The following is an 18,691-nucleotide window of genomic DNA, read 5'->3' as shown; positions in this document are numbered from 1 at the left end:
TTGTTTGTATCACCTAAAACTAATCGAGTTAGATATAGGGTTATATATATATAAATGATCAGGATGAAGAGACGAGTTGAAATCCGGGTGACTGTCTGTCCGTCTGTCCGTCCGTCCGTCCGTGCAAGCTCTAACTTGAGTAAAAATTGAGATATCTTTATGAAACTTTCTAGACATGTTTCATGGTACCGTGAGACGGTTGGTATTGCAGATGGGCGTAATCGGACCACTGCCACGCCCACAAAACGCCATTAATCAAAAACAAATAACTTGCCATAACTAAGCTCCGCAATAAGATACAAGACTGTTATTTGGTACACAGGATCACATTAGGGAGGGGCATCTGCAGTTAAAATTTTTTTTTTAAAAGTGGGCGTGGTCCCGCCTCTAATAGGTTTAATGTGCATATCTCCTAAACCGCTAATGCTATAATAACAAAATTCACTGGAAGCAAATGGTTTTAGCACTTCTATTGACGGTGTGAAAATAGTTGAAATCGGGTACCAACTCCGCCCACTCCCCATATAACGGTACTGTTAAAAACTACTAAAAGCGCGATAAATCAAGCACTAAACACGCCAGAGACATTAAATTTTATCTCTGCGATGGTATGAGATAACCTTATAGGAATCGCGTTCAAAATTAGACAGTGGGCGTGGCACAGCCCACTTTTAGGTGAAAACTCATATCTTGAGATCTGCTTAACCGATTTCAACCAAATTCGGTGCGTAACGTTCTTTTCATATTTCTATGTCATAGTGCGAAAATGGGCGAAATTGGACTACAACCACGCCTATTTCCCATATAACACCTTTTTCAATTCCATCTGATTCTTTCACTTTCCACTATGCAAATCAGGTAACAATAATTATATCGGGGTAAAACTGTGCGTGAATAATGCAATTAAAGTATGCCACCTTGCGGCCAAAAATTGTCTAAATCGAACCAAAACTGTTCAAACCCCTAAGTACTAAATATGTGGACCCCAGTGCCTATAGTTGACCTTCTACCATAAATACATATCAGTCAATCCACAAAGAAATCTAAAACGAGTATACCATTTGACTTTGCGAGAGTATAAAATGTTCGGTTACATCCGAACTTAGCCCTTCCTTACTTGTTTAATATATTTTTTATATTTTTTTTTATCATGTAAGAAGTTATTAATATTAATAAGGTTTAAATTCAAATATAATTCCTATATTTTCATTAACAATTCTGCAATTTCATGGGCAGGTAAGTGTTGTTAAATAAATTAATACTGAATAAAAAGTGGATAGGTTAGGAAAAAATGATAAAATATAATATAATAGTTAATAAAAATTGACAAATATTTATAATTAAATTAAATTGATTTATCGATAGTTCATCAACTATATATGGCGCGTTTTTGATCGGAGGCACCGGTTGACCTGAAGTGATGCCGTGACCGCGCGCTCTCCGCCCTCTATCTCGAAAACGGTTCACCGTATGAAAATTTTTTTTAAACAAAATTTGTAGAGAATTTTGTATTCTACAATATTGATAATAAATACCAATAGCAAAAAACCCATAGGAAATGAGATATTTACAAAAAAAGCGCAAAAAATCGATTTGTGTGACCTTTGACCTTGAAATTTAATAGTTGCGTACACCCTACCATATGTAGGTTTTGAGACAACTTTTAGGGTGTCAATATACAAGTATTTACAGACTTACAGCTGGGTATCTGAATTCCGAGGTGAACTTACTATAATGACTGGACTATGTATATTGTATTGTAAAGTGATATGTTGTGGTTTTCAAGTGTACAAGTCAATGCATGTGCATGTTTGTTTATATGCCAGTTCTTAACCCTACAAGAAACTGCTGATGGATTCACCAATACACTCATATTTTTTGGGTCAGTTGTGACGTACTTGTCAACTGACCGTCAGAGTTTTTGCTGAAAAGACGACTTATAATACTTACTATAAATTTACATATGTAAGGATGAAATAGCTGAATTATTTAGTACTGTCACCACTGACAGTCACATGAACAGAAAAATGACTGTCAATGTTTACGGTTTTTCTAAAAGCATATTTTGTGTACGACAAAAAGAGATATCAAACATTTCCATATTAGTTTAGAAAAATTGTGAAATACCAAGCCAAGCCTTGAAAGAGGGGATTTTTCAAATATAACATACATATGTACATACGTAAGTGAAATATGTTTCAAATAAAAATATATATTTAGTTAATTTTTATTCAAGAATTTTAAATTCCGAAATATGCACTAATTGTGGAAAGATGTACGCAGTGCTATTGAGACGGGGAGATGGAATCGAGTGAAAATTTCTTTTTATAATTTATTATTTAATTATATTTTTTGTTACAGCTTTGATAGCTCAAAAGAGTTGTGACAAAATCTTTTGAACTGTGACTGTCAAATTACCGATCAGATGACTGTCACTGTTCTTGTAGGGTTTTTTATACTCTCGCAACCTGTTGCTACAGAGTATAATAGTTTTGTTCACCTAACGGTTGTTTTATCACCTAAAACTAATCGAATTAGATATAGGGTTATATATTTATATATAAATGATCAGGATGAAGAGACGAGTTGAAATCCGGGTGACTGTCTGTCCGTCTGTCCGTCCGTCCGTCCGTGCAAGCTCTAACTTGAGTAAGAATTGAGATATCTTTATGAAACTTGGTAGACATGTTTCTTGGTACCGTGAGACGGTTGGTATTGCAGATGGGCGTAATCGGACCACTGCCACGCCCACAAAACGCCATTAATCAAAAACAAATAAATTGACATAACTAAGCTCCGAAATAAGATACAAGACTGTTATTTGGTACACAGGATCACATTAAGGAGGGGCATCTGCAGTTTAAATTTTTTTTTTAAAGTGGGCGTGATCCCGGCCCTAATAGGTTTAATGTGCATATCTCCTAAGCCGCTAATGCTATAATAACCAAATTCACTGAGAGCAAATGTTTTTAGCACCTCTATGGACGGTGTGTAAATGTATGAAATCGGGTGACAAGCCCGCCCACTCCCCATATAACGGTACTGATAAAAAAAAACTAAAAGCGCGATAAACCAAGCACTACACACGCCAGAGACATTAAATTTTATCTCTCGGATGGTATGAGATGACTTTATAGGAACCGCGTTCAAAATTAGACAGTGGGCGTGGCACAGCCCACTTTTAGGTGAAAACCCATATCTTGGGATCTGCTTAACCGATTTCAACCAAATTCGGTGCATAACGTTCTTTTCATATTTCTATGTTATAGTGCGAAAATGGGCGAAATTGGACTACAACCACGCCTATTTCCCATATAACACCTTTTTCAATTCCATCTGATTCTTTCACTTTCCACTATGCAAATCAGGTAACAATAATTATATCGGGGTAAAACTGTGCGCGAATAATACGTTTAAAGTATGCCACCTTGTGACCAAAAATTGTCTAAATCGAACTAAAATTGTTCAAGCCCCTAAGTACTAAATATGTGGACCCCAGTGCCTATAGTTGACCTTCTACCGAAAATATCAGTCAATCCACAAAGAAATCTCAAACGAGTATACCATTTGGCTTTGCGAGAGTATAAAATGTTCGGTTACATCCGAACTTAGCTCTTCCTTACTTGTTTTGTGTTGGTTTTGTATTGTCTCGTATTAAATGTGTTCTTATAATAGTTAGGAATTTTCGTTATTATTTCATATTACGTATGTACATATATATAATAAAATTACTGAATTAAAATGCACACATACACACATATTTATAAATAAAATATTGACCGAATTATTTAAACATACATATGTAGATGTCTTTTTATTTATACTTAGAAGGAAGTAAAATTTAAAACAAAAAAGTTTCTCCATTCTATTTCAATCCAATATTTAAAAAGATCGCATCGCGATACCAGCAAGGACGAATCGGAACAATAATCCGAGCAAATAATATATAATAATAGGCATGAAGGAGATACAGACAGCGCCTGACCCCTTCTCTGAGAAACGGCAACTGGGAGGAATATACATAAATCTTAGCTGACCGGCTATAATAAAGAATGAAGGGCAGCCAGACGATCAAACTTCAGGAGCTTCTGCGAAAGCATATCATCGATACCAAAAGCAGCTAGATTACATAAGGCACTAGCAGAAGATACAACAGAAAGTAAAATGGCATTAAAGCTAGGAGACAACGAATACACAAGGAATAAAAGAAAACGAAGGATAATTCTGCTCAAGACACACTTTCCAGGATGCATAGCAAGTATCTTAAACAGTCATAGGGAAGATTCAATCCCAACAAACGATACATGCTCGTTAGCTAATACTATGTTCGCACCGACACAAAATTCCTGTTTTCATAGACAGAAGAGGTTTTCACGCGAAAACTTGTGTTTTCATCCATACAAAATCTGTCAAACGAAAACACAGTTTTCGCTGAAAACCCCTTGAAAACTTACATTCCACTCATTATAATCGGTGCCTGCTCTAGTTTAATCGATATTATTAGAAGACATATTTTGCCAGCGCATTTAGTCAGTTGACAATTTGTTTACATTCCATAATTGGCCTAAACGTACCCTACAAGAAACTGCTGATGGGTTCACCAATACACTCACATTTGATATGTCAGTACTGTTAATTTACATTTGTATATAATATATAACTAATTTTGATTAAAAGTTTGAAATTTATTAAAGAAATAAAAATTATACAAGTATTATCCACTGCGCAAAAGAATTTTTCACTTCTGATAGCGTTTCAGTCATAACTGACAATTTTCAGCTTTGACGGATTTATGATCCGCAATTACTCAGAAAAAACAAAACAAACAACCAAAAAGAAAACAAGGCTCTTAAGAAAATGATAGAAACTTTGTTCCGCGTGCTGACAAATTTTTTTCAGCTATGACTGATATGAGTAATATACCCATCATATGACCGTCACTGTTCTTGTAGGGTACATAACAAATGTAAACAAATAGATGTGTGAACTGTCAATGAAAACTCATCGAAAACACACAATGTCGGTCAGAACGACTTTGGTTCCACAATCTACAAATTGTGTTTTCAAAAGGATTTCAATTCGGTGCGAACATAGTATAAGAAGATAATCAGCTACAGATGGATACAGTAGGCAATAAATTCCTTTGAGAAATACAAATAACTAGGAATAGATGGAATATGGCCAGCAAAGGCCATGAAAATATTATGGACTACCATATAAGAACAACCACTCTAAGAGATATAGCTCTACGCTCTGCACAGCATGTATATAGAGAAGGCATATCAACCAATACAGCGTTATTCCCACTCTCAGACATTTTAAGGAATAGATAACAAGCACGAAGCACGATGCGCTTTCATAGATATTGAAGGAGTATTTGACAATACTTCCGACGAGGCTGTCGACAGAACCTTATGTAAGAAACGCGTTGAAAAACCAGTTAGAAACTGGATAAACTTCATGCTTAAAAATAGGTTAGTAGAAACGGTAGTAGATAGTGAAACTATTCAAATAAGAACCACATGAGTATGCCCCCAAGGAGAAGTACTATCCCCTTTCCTATGGAGCCTAGTAATATACGATCTGTTAGACCTTCTGACAAATAAGGGCATAAGATGTCAAGTGTATGCAGATGAAATCGAAATAATAGCATTAGGAAAATTCGAAAACACACTGCGTGACACTCTTTAGAGAGCGTTCAGCCTAACTACTAGAAGACATCAAATAAATATAAAAGATATACAAATAAGTAATATCGTAATAGAGCCCATTGTTAAAACGAAATACCTGGGGGTAACTTTCGACTTCAGAGTAACATGGACCAAGCGATCAGTAAAGCGGAAAGGTCACTGATGATATGCAGAAAATAGCTGAAAAGACATGGGAATGAACCCCCAAATCAGCTCCTCAGCCAGAATGGCACTGACAAAAATCCAAAGACTGGCGAGCGCCTGTATAACAGGTTGCAGGAAGACATGCACCACAGTGGCACTAAAACCTAGAGCTTTCGCAAAAGAAAAATCTATTAACAATAATCAAAGATTGGACAAAAAACGAAAGATCGTTACATCCAAAAAAGCAGCAGAAATAAGGGCAACAATTCCCCCTATCCAACTTTAAGAGAGACGAATAATTCTAACTTCTAATTCAGCATAGCTTTAAGCTCAAAAGATATAGTGGAATCAATAACAGATAAAGGAAGAAATAAAACCACTCTCACAGGTGATCATCTATCTGTCACAAACAACACAAGGAATAGCCGCGGGTGTTACGGCATCATCCAAGCAGAAGTATAGATATATAAGAAGGAGAACACCATCTCAGGGACCAGAGGCCTTTTTCCCAATAGGCCCTCACACAATAAAAAAAAGAACTAAGACAGAAGGAAGGAGTGTAGTAGCGATGGAATTAGACACTCAAACCAACTAATACTAAACAGGATACTGTAGACTGCGTAAACATCTGCCCAGGATAGGAATGGGCTCTGACAAAATGTGTCGCTTCTTTGAGCTAAAGCCTGAGAGGCCGGTGCACATAATATTAGAATGCGATGGGGTGACTAGAAGAAGGCTCGCGCATTCAGGACTTATGCAGCCGAAGCAAAGCCATATGAAAACCATCAATCCCTCAAGCATCCTAGATTTTATAAGAGCTTTGGGACTAAGTGTTGCAATATGAAAAGATAGAGGGCACAATAGACCAATGATCTATCTATCTCTCTGAGTAGTAGTTGTTTTCTTGATAGACCTACCAAGCAATATTACTTAATATTAGCAATAAATTGTTGTTTTGATTGTTTAATCAAAGAACTTAAAGGAACGAGAAGGTGCAAATTGAATTTTGTATGATGCTCGATTGGACGGCTAACAGAGCTGAAAAATTGAGATGAGGAAGTTCGCCATTTCCTGTAGTATTCGCTGTTATTTAACAAAAATGAGAATTTATAACAACGTTCTCGCAGAAATACGTATCTCTTAACATAATGAGAAGAATGAAATACTTTAAACAAAAAATACAAATGCCCTTCACAAATGGATGATTATTTTTTGTCATACAAACGATTTTTATAATAAAAATTGATAAAATATGAAATATATATTTTATTTTTCTGATAATTTTCTGATTTCAATTGTTACAAAATTAACAATTTATATATGTACATATGTACATTAATATGGCACCATTCTCTGGTATGTACACATTGAGAAATAGAATCTTTGATATTATAACTTATCATGTAATCACAAATAGGCGTATGACCAGAGAATGTTGATGAATAGAGAAGGAGCAAATGTTAAATGAAAACTTTTTGAGTACTAATTTGTAATTCCACAAGAGGGAACATCGAAAAGTATAACTTCGAAAAAGAAAAATACACCACACAATATGCGAAATGCTATAAATAGACACAACGAATATTCCTATATGAAAAATCGTTGCGTATACCTATTTAGATTTATGTTTTCAATTTCTATGATATGACAAATTTATAATTATGAAAAGCCTTCTGAATTAAAAGTCTGTATTACCGGTATAAACCCCAGAATTTATAATAAAGTAAACATTTAATAGGCTATTTTTCAAACTTATATATGTGCGTTGCGTGAGCAATTGCTTATTGAGCAAAGGATAACAATAAAACGATGGCTAAGCGGCCGAGTTTTCATTTTTGAGGTGGCTGAAGTCGTAAGCGGGAAGGGGCTAAGCACAATCCGAATACGAACCTATACGTTCGAATCCTAAAACTCATGAAACTGAAATTTTATTTAATTTTTTATTTTAGTAATTGGAATCTAAGCATATCATAATTCAATTACTTTAATAGCATATTTAACTTCCTGAGATAATTAAAATATTTCAGGAAAATATGTTCATATGTTTGGGTTTATTGCATATTCCCTTATTTATGGGTATTTACACAAATGTGATAATCACACATACATTCATAAGTACACGTACGCTGATACTTGCTTCTTCTTGCCCCGCACAAGCAATAACTTTTGTCCACACTTTTTGCTTTTTGCGAGTTGAACGATCGTAGGCAAGGAGGGGTTGGGGCGCACCGCCACATAATTATTTCAGATATATATTTTATTTATAGAATTCAGTTTGAAAACGATTATAGGTATGAATTTATTGGTATATATATATATATATATATATAATATATATTATATTACGAAAATAAATGCATAAATGCATCAGTATTTTTCAATACAAAATAAGCAACATAATAATATACAAAGAGTCCTCAGTTAGAACGCCTCTGTGTATAGTGGCAAGCCAACGAAATAACGGCGAGTTCGGGCGGACATTGTGTTGTTGAAAAAAACCAAATGACGATTTTGTCGACAAACATACATACATATATACATATGAGCTCGCATACATATTGACGCCGAATTTTGCGCATCGTGGCGGAGTTGACAAAATTTGTTTCAAGGGACAATTTTACGACAATGACGGTCGGCTATGTTGTCTCGTTTGTCCTTTTTGCAGTGGTTTGCTATTGAAAGTTGACTTATGCTCTTTTGAAATATAGCGATTACCGATTGGGCTGCATTTTCATAGCGTCGTATTTAGATAAAATGGGCTAAATCGACAAACTATGAAATAATGATAATAAGTAAACATATAAAAGTACTATATGCTGTGTGCTTAGAGTATATAGAAGTAGTTAATGATTTCATATACATGTCAATTTTATATAAATTTTTTAATTTAATGCCATATATAGTGCATAATATGCAAAAATATAAATATTATTTAAACTCGCTAATAGGTCATGTTGCCAATTCTCCTTTCTGAAGTGAACATCAGACAAATTCTTCAATTTCTGATTTTTAGCAAATGTTGTGAGGAAGCAGCTTGTGGGCAACATACAAATGCGAGGGGGATGGTAGGATTTTCAGTGATACAAATTGTAAAATTGAAATTTTGCTGATTCTTCAATTTTACTGAATTTACAAATTCAATTTCATTCATTAATCAAATTAGCATTTGCATTGGAATTCTATATGAAAACCAAATGTGGTTTACCAGGCGCACAGAAAATATAGCGCGGCGCAGAGTTATGAACGAGCGCACTTTGCTTTGAAGCAGACGCACGTTCCTTATGAATGAATTTGTTGTCGTTGTAATATAAAATACTTAGAAAATATGCCGCGACTTCGCTTGAATTTTTTTGGCCGATGATGGTGCGTCTACGTTTTTTTGTCACTTGCGCGAATGTTTGATTTTTTGCGAAAGACATATTGAGGTACATACATATGTACATATGTGTACATATATGCAAATATATTTGGACATGCGAATGAAGGAAGGCAATTTCAAGAATATTCACATATAGACATATGAACATTGAAGCAACAATAGCTGTTTCAGTTTACAGATTAGACAAAATTACTCGAATATCGTCTGTGGTGCTGCTTGTATAGCACACTTCTTTATGGCAATGTAAAATATTTTGCCTAAGTTCATATCCTATCACATATTTTTATATACTCTTTTTTTATTTTTATAACTCTTTTATATTAAATGATATTTTAGTTCTATTTTCATATTATTTCCCTCATTACTTATATTTTCTTTTCATAAGTCAGTTATTTTCCTTTTTATTATTTTAAGTTTTGTTTATGCGCATATCAAAGAACATCTCTGCATATGTATGTATATACATTTTGCTTATAGAGTGGTGTAGTTCGTTGCGTAAATTGACAGCTGTGGTGACATTTTATTTTCGAACTTGCGCGTTTTCGATGTTCCTTCTTAGCAATTAACATTTTAGTACTGCTAACATTTGCTCCTTCTCTATTCATATACATTCTCTGGTATGACATTGCAAAATAAGTAATGCATACACAAATCTATATACATACATATAAGCGTACAAATGTATATATGTCAGCCAATAGGAAAAATACAAACATTGTTATACAAAAACAACAATTGTCTCAAATAACATGAGCAGCGTCAGAAATCAATATGGCAGCCAAATTGATAAATCCTAAATTTGTAGTAAATCACACAACAACAACATTTTCATTCATTAACGCTGGCACACATGCAATAAGCTAGGTCGTTTCATTCATAAAAGCAAACGCCTTACACATCTCTCCGAGCATGCGTTTGCCTACAAGCGTCTTTTCGCGACGATGGCAAAAGCTAGAAATCATAAATTGAACAACTTTCTGATGTTCCCTCTAGAAGAAAAAAATTGGCAACCCTGCAAGCCCACAAAACACAGAAAAAAGTGACAAAAGTGGTAACAAAGCTTTTGTCGATTTAAAATATTTTACAATTCTAAAATATTTTTCCGTCACTCGCAAAAATCTGCGTCAATATCTATGCATGCTCATATATAAACATACATATTTACAATGATTTTTGGCAAAGAGAACGCAATTTCAAGAATATTTACATATAAACATATGAGCATTTGAAGCAAGTAAACAACAATAGTTGTTTGAGTTCACAGATTACAAACAGTGCTTAAATATTGTCTGTGGTGCTGCTTGTATAGCACGCTTACTTATTGCAACGTGAAATATTTTGCCTAAGTTCAAATCCTATCATATTTTTAAATAGTCTTTTTTTTATTTTTATAACCCTTTTTTATTGAATGATATTTTAATTCTATTTTCATATTATTTTCCTCATTATTAATATTTTCCTATCAGAAGTCAATTTCTTTCGTTTTTATTATTTAAACTTTTGTTTATGCGCATACCAATGAACATCTGTGCATATGTATGTGTATACATTTTGCTTATAGAGTGGTGTAGATCGTTGCGTAAATTAATAGGATGGTGAAATTTTCTTTTCGAACTTGCGCGTTTTCGATGTTCCCTCATCGTAATTAACATTTTAGTACAGCTAACATTTGCTCCTTCTCTATTCATTAACATTCTCTGGTCATACGCATATTTGTATGTATTTATATAAGTATGTAAGTTACATATAGAGGAGTGCGCGCACATGTATTTATTGATAAGTGATAATATATTATTATATTATATAATATAACATATTGATGTACATATGTACGTACATAAATTATTAATTCTGTAACAATTGAAATTAGAAAATTATGAAAATAGTAAAATATCATTTTTTGCATAATCTGTCACATTCAATGTAGCATTTGTGCAAAAAAATCATATTTTATAAATTTTTCATCATAAACGTTTATATGGCAAAAAATAATCATGCATATGTGAAGTGGCATTTGTATATTTTGTTCAAAGTATATTATTTTCTCTTTATGTTGGGAGTACCGTATTTTGTCAGAGAAAGTTGTTATAACAGAGCCCTTCACGCTTACGACCTCAGCCACCTCAAAAGTGGAAACGCAGCCGCTTTATCCTTTACTCAATAAGCAATTACTCACGCAACGCACATACATAAGTTGGAAAACTAGCCTATTAAATGTTTATTTTATTATAAACTCTGGGGTTTTTACCGGTAATACAGCTTTTTAATTCAGAAGGCTTTTCATAATTATAAATTTTGTCATATCATAGAAATTGAAAACATATGTATATCTAAATAGGTATGCGCAACGATTTTTCATTTAGGAATATTCGTTGTGTCTATTTATAGCATTTCGCATATTGTGTGGTGTAATTTTCTTTTTCGAAGTTATATTTTTCAATGTTCCCTCATCTGGAATTACAAATTAGTACTCAAAAAGATTTCATTTAACATTTGCTCCTTCTCTATTCGTTTACGTTCTCTGGTTATAACTTCTCATTTCTGTTAAATAGTAGCAAATACTACAGAAAATGGTGAACTCCTTGATCTCAATTTTTCAGCTCAGTTAGCCGACCAATCGAGCATCATACAAAATTCAATTTGCACCTTCTCGTTCCTCTAAGTTATCTGCTCCAATATTGTAAAAGACTGCGCACTGGCCATGTGATGCGTGTCTATGGCTGCCAGACTATTCAAAACAATTTCCTGCTTGTTTACTTTGTGTTGTTCGTTATGTTGTTGTAAAATTGTTATATCTATTATCCGAGTTTTGAGTAATCCTTGAACAAAAATTAAATAATCGTCCAGTATTAAGACTAGGTGAATAAAAAATGTAAAAGAAACAATTTTTTTCCTTTAAAATTAAAAGTTACTAATATGCTAAAATAATTTCAAATAAAATTCTTGTTTAGAGTGTACTACTTAAATAAAATCCTTTTTTTTTATTAGTGAAGAATATTTCATTGGATATTTTAAATGAAATAGCCATATTTTCATTCATAATTTTAATAATTCTAATTTACAAGATAAACGCAATTTTCTCTACAAAGCTCCAGCCAATCAGAGCCGGCCAACACAAATCAATCAGAATACAGTTGCCATATCTATGGAGTAAAAATAAAGTTTCCCAGTTTTACTACCGTTAAGAAATTAAAAAAATTAATTTTGCATTGCGGTGTGCTATGTTAAGTATTATTTTTTTCAATAGATCCGAGTTGAACTCCAAAGGGTGTGTTATATGGTAGCACCTGTCTTCACAAATGTATACACAACTCTACACTGCCAAAGAAATCAATTAATTTGCATTCATCATTTGGAGCCGGTAGAAAATTTTGTGGTTGATCGTATTATCAAAAAGTATTATTTTACTAAGACGGATTAGCAAATTCATGCGTCACGAATAATTGTGATTTCATTAATCATCCACTAGCCGCCGATTATTGATTTGTAATGCACCGATTACTAGTGATTATTTGTATTTCTGTGGCACTAGTTGCTGGCGCTGAGCAAGATGTGTTGGAATTGACGGATGATAATTTCAATTCTGTGTTGAAGCAACATGAAACTACGTTGGTTATGTTTTATGCACCATGGTAAGTTATAACTTTTAGAAACAATTGGGCATAAAGTATATTATTGATACATAAATTGCCAAGACTGTAATAACACGTCATCGCTATTGGAAGCCATTTTAATTTTGCTCGATCAAATGTTTCACCTCTCTCGTACTTTCTTCAACAAACAAAAAAGAAAGGGGTGATTTTAAGCCACGTTGGTTGATAGAACGTGTATAAAAATATGTATGTAGTACATTTAGTTCCCTTAAAGTAACTTTGAGGTTTGTCATGACTTTTGTTTTAAAAACTATTATTTTAAAATTTTGCTTGATTACATATTTTTTGATTTCCTTGGGCCGATTTAGCAAAAGCCCTTAATTTGAACCGAGCATAGAAATGTGTTAGTGGTATTTTTGAAATTTTTATAGATGTATGTACAAACATTCAAATAGTGTGAATTAAACCTTAAACAAAATTTCTAAATACGGCTGTAGGAGTACAATTTTTATGTGTTAAGTATCTTAAGGTCTCATACAGTGAATTTCATAGAAAAGAAGGCAGTAAAAATATCTAAAGCATGTACCACGCTTAGAGGCGAAAAGAGGAAGTACATGTGTGTGGGAAGTACAATAAGGCATTCATTGTCTTTTTAACCGAGTTAAATGTTTTGTTTTCAATACTTTACAACCATCAGATAAGATAATATTTGTGTTGGAAAACGTTGATATTTGACTGTTTAAGGAGGTGATGATGCTATTAAATTTTTGTAATTTGTATAAATTTTAGGTGTGGACATTGTAAGAGATTGAAACCCGAGTATGCCAAAGCTGCGGAAATTGTAAAGAGTGACGACCCACCAATAACTTTGGCAAAGGTATGTTTGTGGATAAACTAATTGAATTATATAATTTGGAATACTTATGTACTCTCAATTATTTAGGTTGATTGCACAGAAGCCGGTAAAGAAACTTGCGGTAAATTCTCTGTAAGCGGTTATCCAACCCTTAAGATTTTCCGTGGGGAGTCAGTTTCACAAGATTATAGTGGACCTCGTGAAGCAAATGGAATTGTGAAATACATGAGAGCTCAAGTTGGACCAGCTTCCAGGAATATTAAATCGGTAGATGAAATAAATAAGTTCCTAGACACCAAGGATACAACGATATTTGGCTTTTTCGAAGACCCAGATGTAGCCCTTGCTAAACTGTTCGTCAAATTTGCTGATAAGAATAGAGAGAAATATCGTTTTGGTCATAGTAATGACCCTGATGTACTCGCTAAATATGGAGAAACGTAAGTGAACCCAAGAAAAGAATATTCTAACATGAAGATTAATCTAACTTAGAAGACATATTCAAGACTATTTCAATATTATTTTGAACTAATGTATATTTTTTGTAACTTTATAAAAAATAAACTATTTCTTTATTTATACTATCTTTATTTCAACGAAATAATTAAACTTTTTCGTCTATATATATAATGCACAGAGAAAAAATTGTGCTCTTCCGACCACCACATTTGGCGAACAAATTTGAGGAAACAAATGTACAGTTCGAGGGATCATCCGAATCTGAATTAAATACATTCGTGAAGGAGAATTTGTGAGTTATATATTGTTATTCTATATTTACTAAAAAATTGATTTGTAAACAAATCCTTCCTACAGCCATGGTTTGGTCGGTCATCGTACCCAGGATACTGTTCGCGACTTTAAAAATCCACTTATTGTTGCGTACTACTCTGTTGACTATGTAAAGAATCCAAAAGGAACAAATTATTGGCGTAATCGCATTCTCAAAGTGGCAAAAGAATTCACTAAAAAAGCTACATTCGCTATTAGCGCAAAGGATGATTTCCAGCATGAACTAAATGAATATGGTTATGATTTTGTTGGAGACAAGCCCGTCATTTTAGCCCGCGATGAAAAGAATCTCAAATATGCACTGAAGGAGGAATTCTCGGTTGAGAATCTGCGAGATTTTGTTGAAAAATTACTTAATGGTGAACTTGAGCCTTACGTGAAGTCGGAGCCCATTCCAGAAAACAATAATGCCCCTGTGAAAGTTGCTGTTGCCAAAAACTTCGACGAAGTAGTCATTAATAACAGCAAAGATACATTGGTAGAATTTTATGCACCTTGGTGTGGGCATTGCAAGAAATTAGCACCAGTATTTGATGAAGTTGCCGAGAAATTTCAGAATGAAGATGTAGAACTTGTTAAAATGGATGCCACTGCCAACGATGTACCACCAGAGTTCAATGTTCGTGGATTCCCAACACTTTTCTGGCTGCCCAAAAATCAAAAAGACAAACCCGTTGCTTACAACGAAGGTCGTGAGGTCGACGACTTCATTAAGTACATCGCCAAACACGCTACGAATGAGCTCAATGGATTTGACCGCAGTGGCAAATCTAAGAAAACAGAACTCTAAATGTATTCAGAAAGTAGTTGAAGTTTCTTTTGAGAGCTTAACAGCGCTGCATATTAAAAGTGGTGAAATGTTCAAACTTTTCCATTACATAAATTTAAACATTCTCATGTTAAGTTCAGCATATACAGCCCTGAAAATCTATATTTCGTTAAGGCGTTTAATAAATAGTGATAAAATTAACTTTTTTATTTGAATAAAATATACTGATAGGAAAGAAATGAAATGTGTTTTTATTTTGTATGAAAAATATTTAATTAATTTTTATTTACATATTTTACTTATGTACTTGTTATGTATGTTAATAAGTATCTTAAATTTTTCTTACTGTTTTTTACTGTTGTTTTTAGAATTCATTAACTTAATGTAGTAGTCTGGTAGAAATGAATACTCGTTCTTCCCTCGTATGCATTCATACGTTACGGTACCGCGCCTGGAGTTGAAGTAAAAGTCGTAAACAGTATACGGGCAATTTACTTCAGACATTATTGATTTTATGTAATTTAAGAAATCAATCAAAAATGTAGCACATACATTTGGTGTCCATTGGTTCTTATAAATATAATAATTTTTAAGAATCTTTTAATACATTAATTCATTTCTGATACTTACTATTCCTTGCTTTGGTAGAGAGCGTACTTCAACGTGTTCAATGCGTTCAACTTGTCCCTGCTCATTCCGTAGACCCATATAGATATCTTGAATACCTACCAAAAATGATTGGCACCACCAATTGCGAGTTTTATGACGTTTGTAAGATTGAATTTGATTTCTATTCAGGTTTATTTGACGTACTTTTACTTCTACAAATTTTAGTTTTTCTAAATATGCAGGGTTATCATCACTAAAAAACAGAAGTCCTGTATCTGCAGATAATATAAAAAAAATTGTTACTTACAGCAATATCGGTTGCTCACTTACAATGCCATCCATTTCAGCACCATATAGTACATCTAGACCCCCAATTTTTGTTGTAAAAAGACAAGAAAATTCGCTGCATTCATCAACTGGTGCACTTGTGTCCGGCTCCAGAAACGGCGATTCTATGAGGTTTAGGATTATTATTTTATAGAGTTGGCTTAACTACGCACCTGTTAGACAATATTGTTCAAATTTGAAACCCCACGAAGCAAATGTACGTTGTTGTTCGGTCTCTTGAGAACGCTGCAACTTATCAATATCAGTGTCGCGTTTCCAAAGAAAAAAGGTGCCATTAAATCGTGTTACAACTATTGACCAATCACTTCGATATTCATATGGAGTGCGGGAAAACTTTAGTATAACGTCCCACGCTTTCGGGAATAAAATGGGTATGGGCGGATAGAGGAGATCCTCCAGATCAAGAATATATATAGATATAGCCGCGGGAAACTTATAGTTTTCGAGATATTTGGGTTTAAAGTTCAAAATTTCGACTATTTAAAGTACGCATTTTTCCCATTTCGAATGAGTTATACACTTATATTTTTCACTTTTATATCCACTAACACTTCACTAATTCGTTTGTACACATTTATTTTACATTATATAGTGCAAAAATAGTTTAATTCAATAATTAAATTATTGTTAAATTCTATTAATTCTGACAATAACAAAAGGGTTGCAAAATTTCAAATAACCAGTGCTACCTTATCGACATCTTTTGTAATTGAACTGAAAGAAATTAAAACAGATAATACCCCAAATACAGGTATCCAAAACCTAGAGAAATAACTATTACAAAGCATTGATGTTAAGTATTATGTTATACCCTCTATGACAATATTACTTTTTTCTTCTAGAACTTCTTTTTGCGTTGGCGGCCTTCGGCCGCGCTTCAAAAAAATAACCCTGGTCGATCCAAGACCGGGGTGTATCAAGGTTTTTTTGCGCAGAACTCCTTTTTGCGTTGGCGGCCTTCGGCCGCGCTTCAAAAAAATAACCCTGGTCGGTCCAACACCGGGGTGTATCAAGGTTTTTTTGCGCAGAACTCCTTTTTGCGTTGGCGGCCTTCGGCCGCGCTTCAAAAAAATAACCCTGGTCGATCCAACACCGGGGTGTATCAAGGTTTTTTTGCGCAGAACTTATTTTTGCGTTGGCGGCCTTCGGCCGCGCTTCAAACATCGGAGTGTACCAAAGTTTTTACGCGCAGAAATTCTTTTTGCGTTGTTTCCTGTATCTAGGATACAATCTCTCTGTTAATTTTATTTTTCTTCGTTTGCAAAATATATTAGTATGGCAACACTGATGTTTTGACATTCACAACCATTTTGTTATTGTCAAAATTAATAAAATTAAAGAATGATTTAAATATTGAAATAAAGCTATTTTTGCAGCATCTAATATAAAAAAAATTTCTAAAAACGAATTAGTCAAGTGTTAGTGGATATAAAAGTGAAAAATATAAGTGTATAATTCATTTTAACTCGCAAAAATACGTACTTTAAATAGTTGAAATTTTCAACTTTAAACGTAAATATCTCGAAAACTATAAGTTTCCCGCGGCTATATCTATATATATTCTTGATCTGGAGGACCTCCTCTATCCGCCCATACCCGTTTTATCCCCGAAAGCGTGGGACGTTATTCTAAAGCCGACCCTGGAGTGCACATCAACAAACGTAAAAGCCCTCGCCAGCACACAAATTCAGCAATAAGACGTTTTCTGTTGTCGCAAGCCGACAAAGACCTTGTTAAACGTTCGCGATTATCAAAGATAAATTTTAATAAGTGGTCAAGTCCTTCCTCTTGTACTGTTTCTGGTTTTTTGATAGCTAAACTAAGCCCTTCATTAAGATCTAGAGGATATTTTTGAGATGGTGGAGGTCTGTAGTAACGCAGTTGTTGAGCATTAGGTTCATATTCTCTCAAAATTCCGCCCACGATGCTAAAATACCCAATAGGTCGGGGTTTCTCGAATGGAGGGAAAGGTATAATTTCACCTCGACTAGGTCTTACACTTAAGCCTACGTTACCCTTGGAAAACATCGTTTAAGTCGAGTCAAAAATAAACATTGTATAAATCTACGAGTAAGTGCCACTTTACACACAGACTCTTTTGCATGGTATAAATATACAAGTAAACAATCCTAAGATTTTCACTAATGCACACGCAAAAATGTCCCACTTGGTACGGGTTGCCCACCAATATTCTACTACTAAAACGTCCAAATGACACAAATCTGCTATAGTGTGTTGCCGTGTTATGTTTTAAAATTATAACTTTAAGAATGTCTTTATTACATATTTTAATATTTTTCGGTTGTTTTAATTCCTAAAGATTAAATTCACATAGTATTATTTAAATCATTATTTATTTTATTGACATATTATTAAAAGTTTCCAATTTAATTAAATATATTATTGTATAACGGTGATTTAGAATATTTTGTAAATATTATTTATTAATTAGTAGATTGTTTTGATTATTGTTATTGTTCCTGAATTGTACCTCATTTTTTATATTTATTT

The 18,691-nt window shown here is 33.7% G+C and overlaps 2 protein-coding genes across 2 annotated transcripts; one reads left to right on the top strand and one right to left on the bottom strand.

The window, feature by feature from the left end:
- The first annotated feature begins 12,417 nt into the window (after positions 1–12,417).
- Positions 12,418–15,467, top strand: ERp60 (disulfide-isomerase A3). The gene is made up of 5 exons (XM_014238093.3): positions 12,418–12,845; positions 13,596–13,683; positions 13,750–14,102; positions 14,300–14,413; positions 14,479–15,467. Exons 1-5 carry the CDS (start codon positions 12,703–12,705, stop codon positions 15,242–15,244), a joined length of 1,464 nt encoding a protein of 487 aa, XP_014093568.1. The 5' UTR covers positions 12,418–12,702; the 3' UTR covers positions 15,245–15,467.
- Positions 15,452–18,358, bottom strand: cuff (cutoff). Its single transcript, XM_014238091.3, has 5 exons — positions 17,830–18,358; positions 16,333–16,506; positions 16,140–16,284; positions 15,854–16,085; positions 15,452–15,793 (listed from the first exon to the last, which is right to left on the bottom strand). Exons 1-5 carry the CDS (start codon positions 18,206–18,208, stop codon positions 15,566–15,568), a joined length of 1,158 nt encoding a protein of 385 aa, XP_014093566.1. The 5' UTR covers positions 18,209–18,358; the 3' UTR covers positions 15,452–15,565.
- Positions 18,359–18,691: the final 333 nt, after the last annotated feature.

Source organism: Bactrocera oleae, chromosome 4 (genome assembly GCF_042242935.1).
Source record: "Bactrocera oleae isolate idBacOlea1 chromosome 4, idBacOlea1, whole genome shotgun sequence".
In the NCBI taxonomy this organism is placed as follows: Eukaryota; Metazoa; Arthropoda; class Insecta; order Diptera; family Tephritidae; genus Bactrocera; species Bactrocera oleae.
Note: the sequence above shows the minus strand (reverse complement) of the source record. Positions and strands in the feature narration are given on the sequence as shown.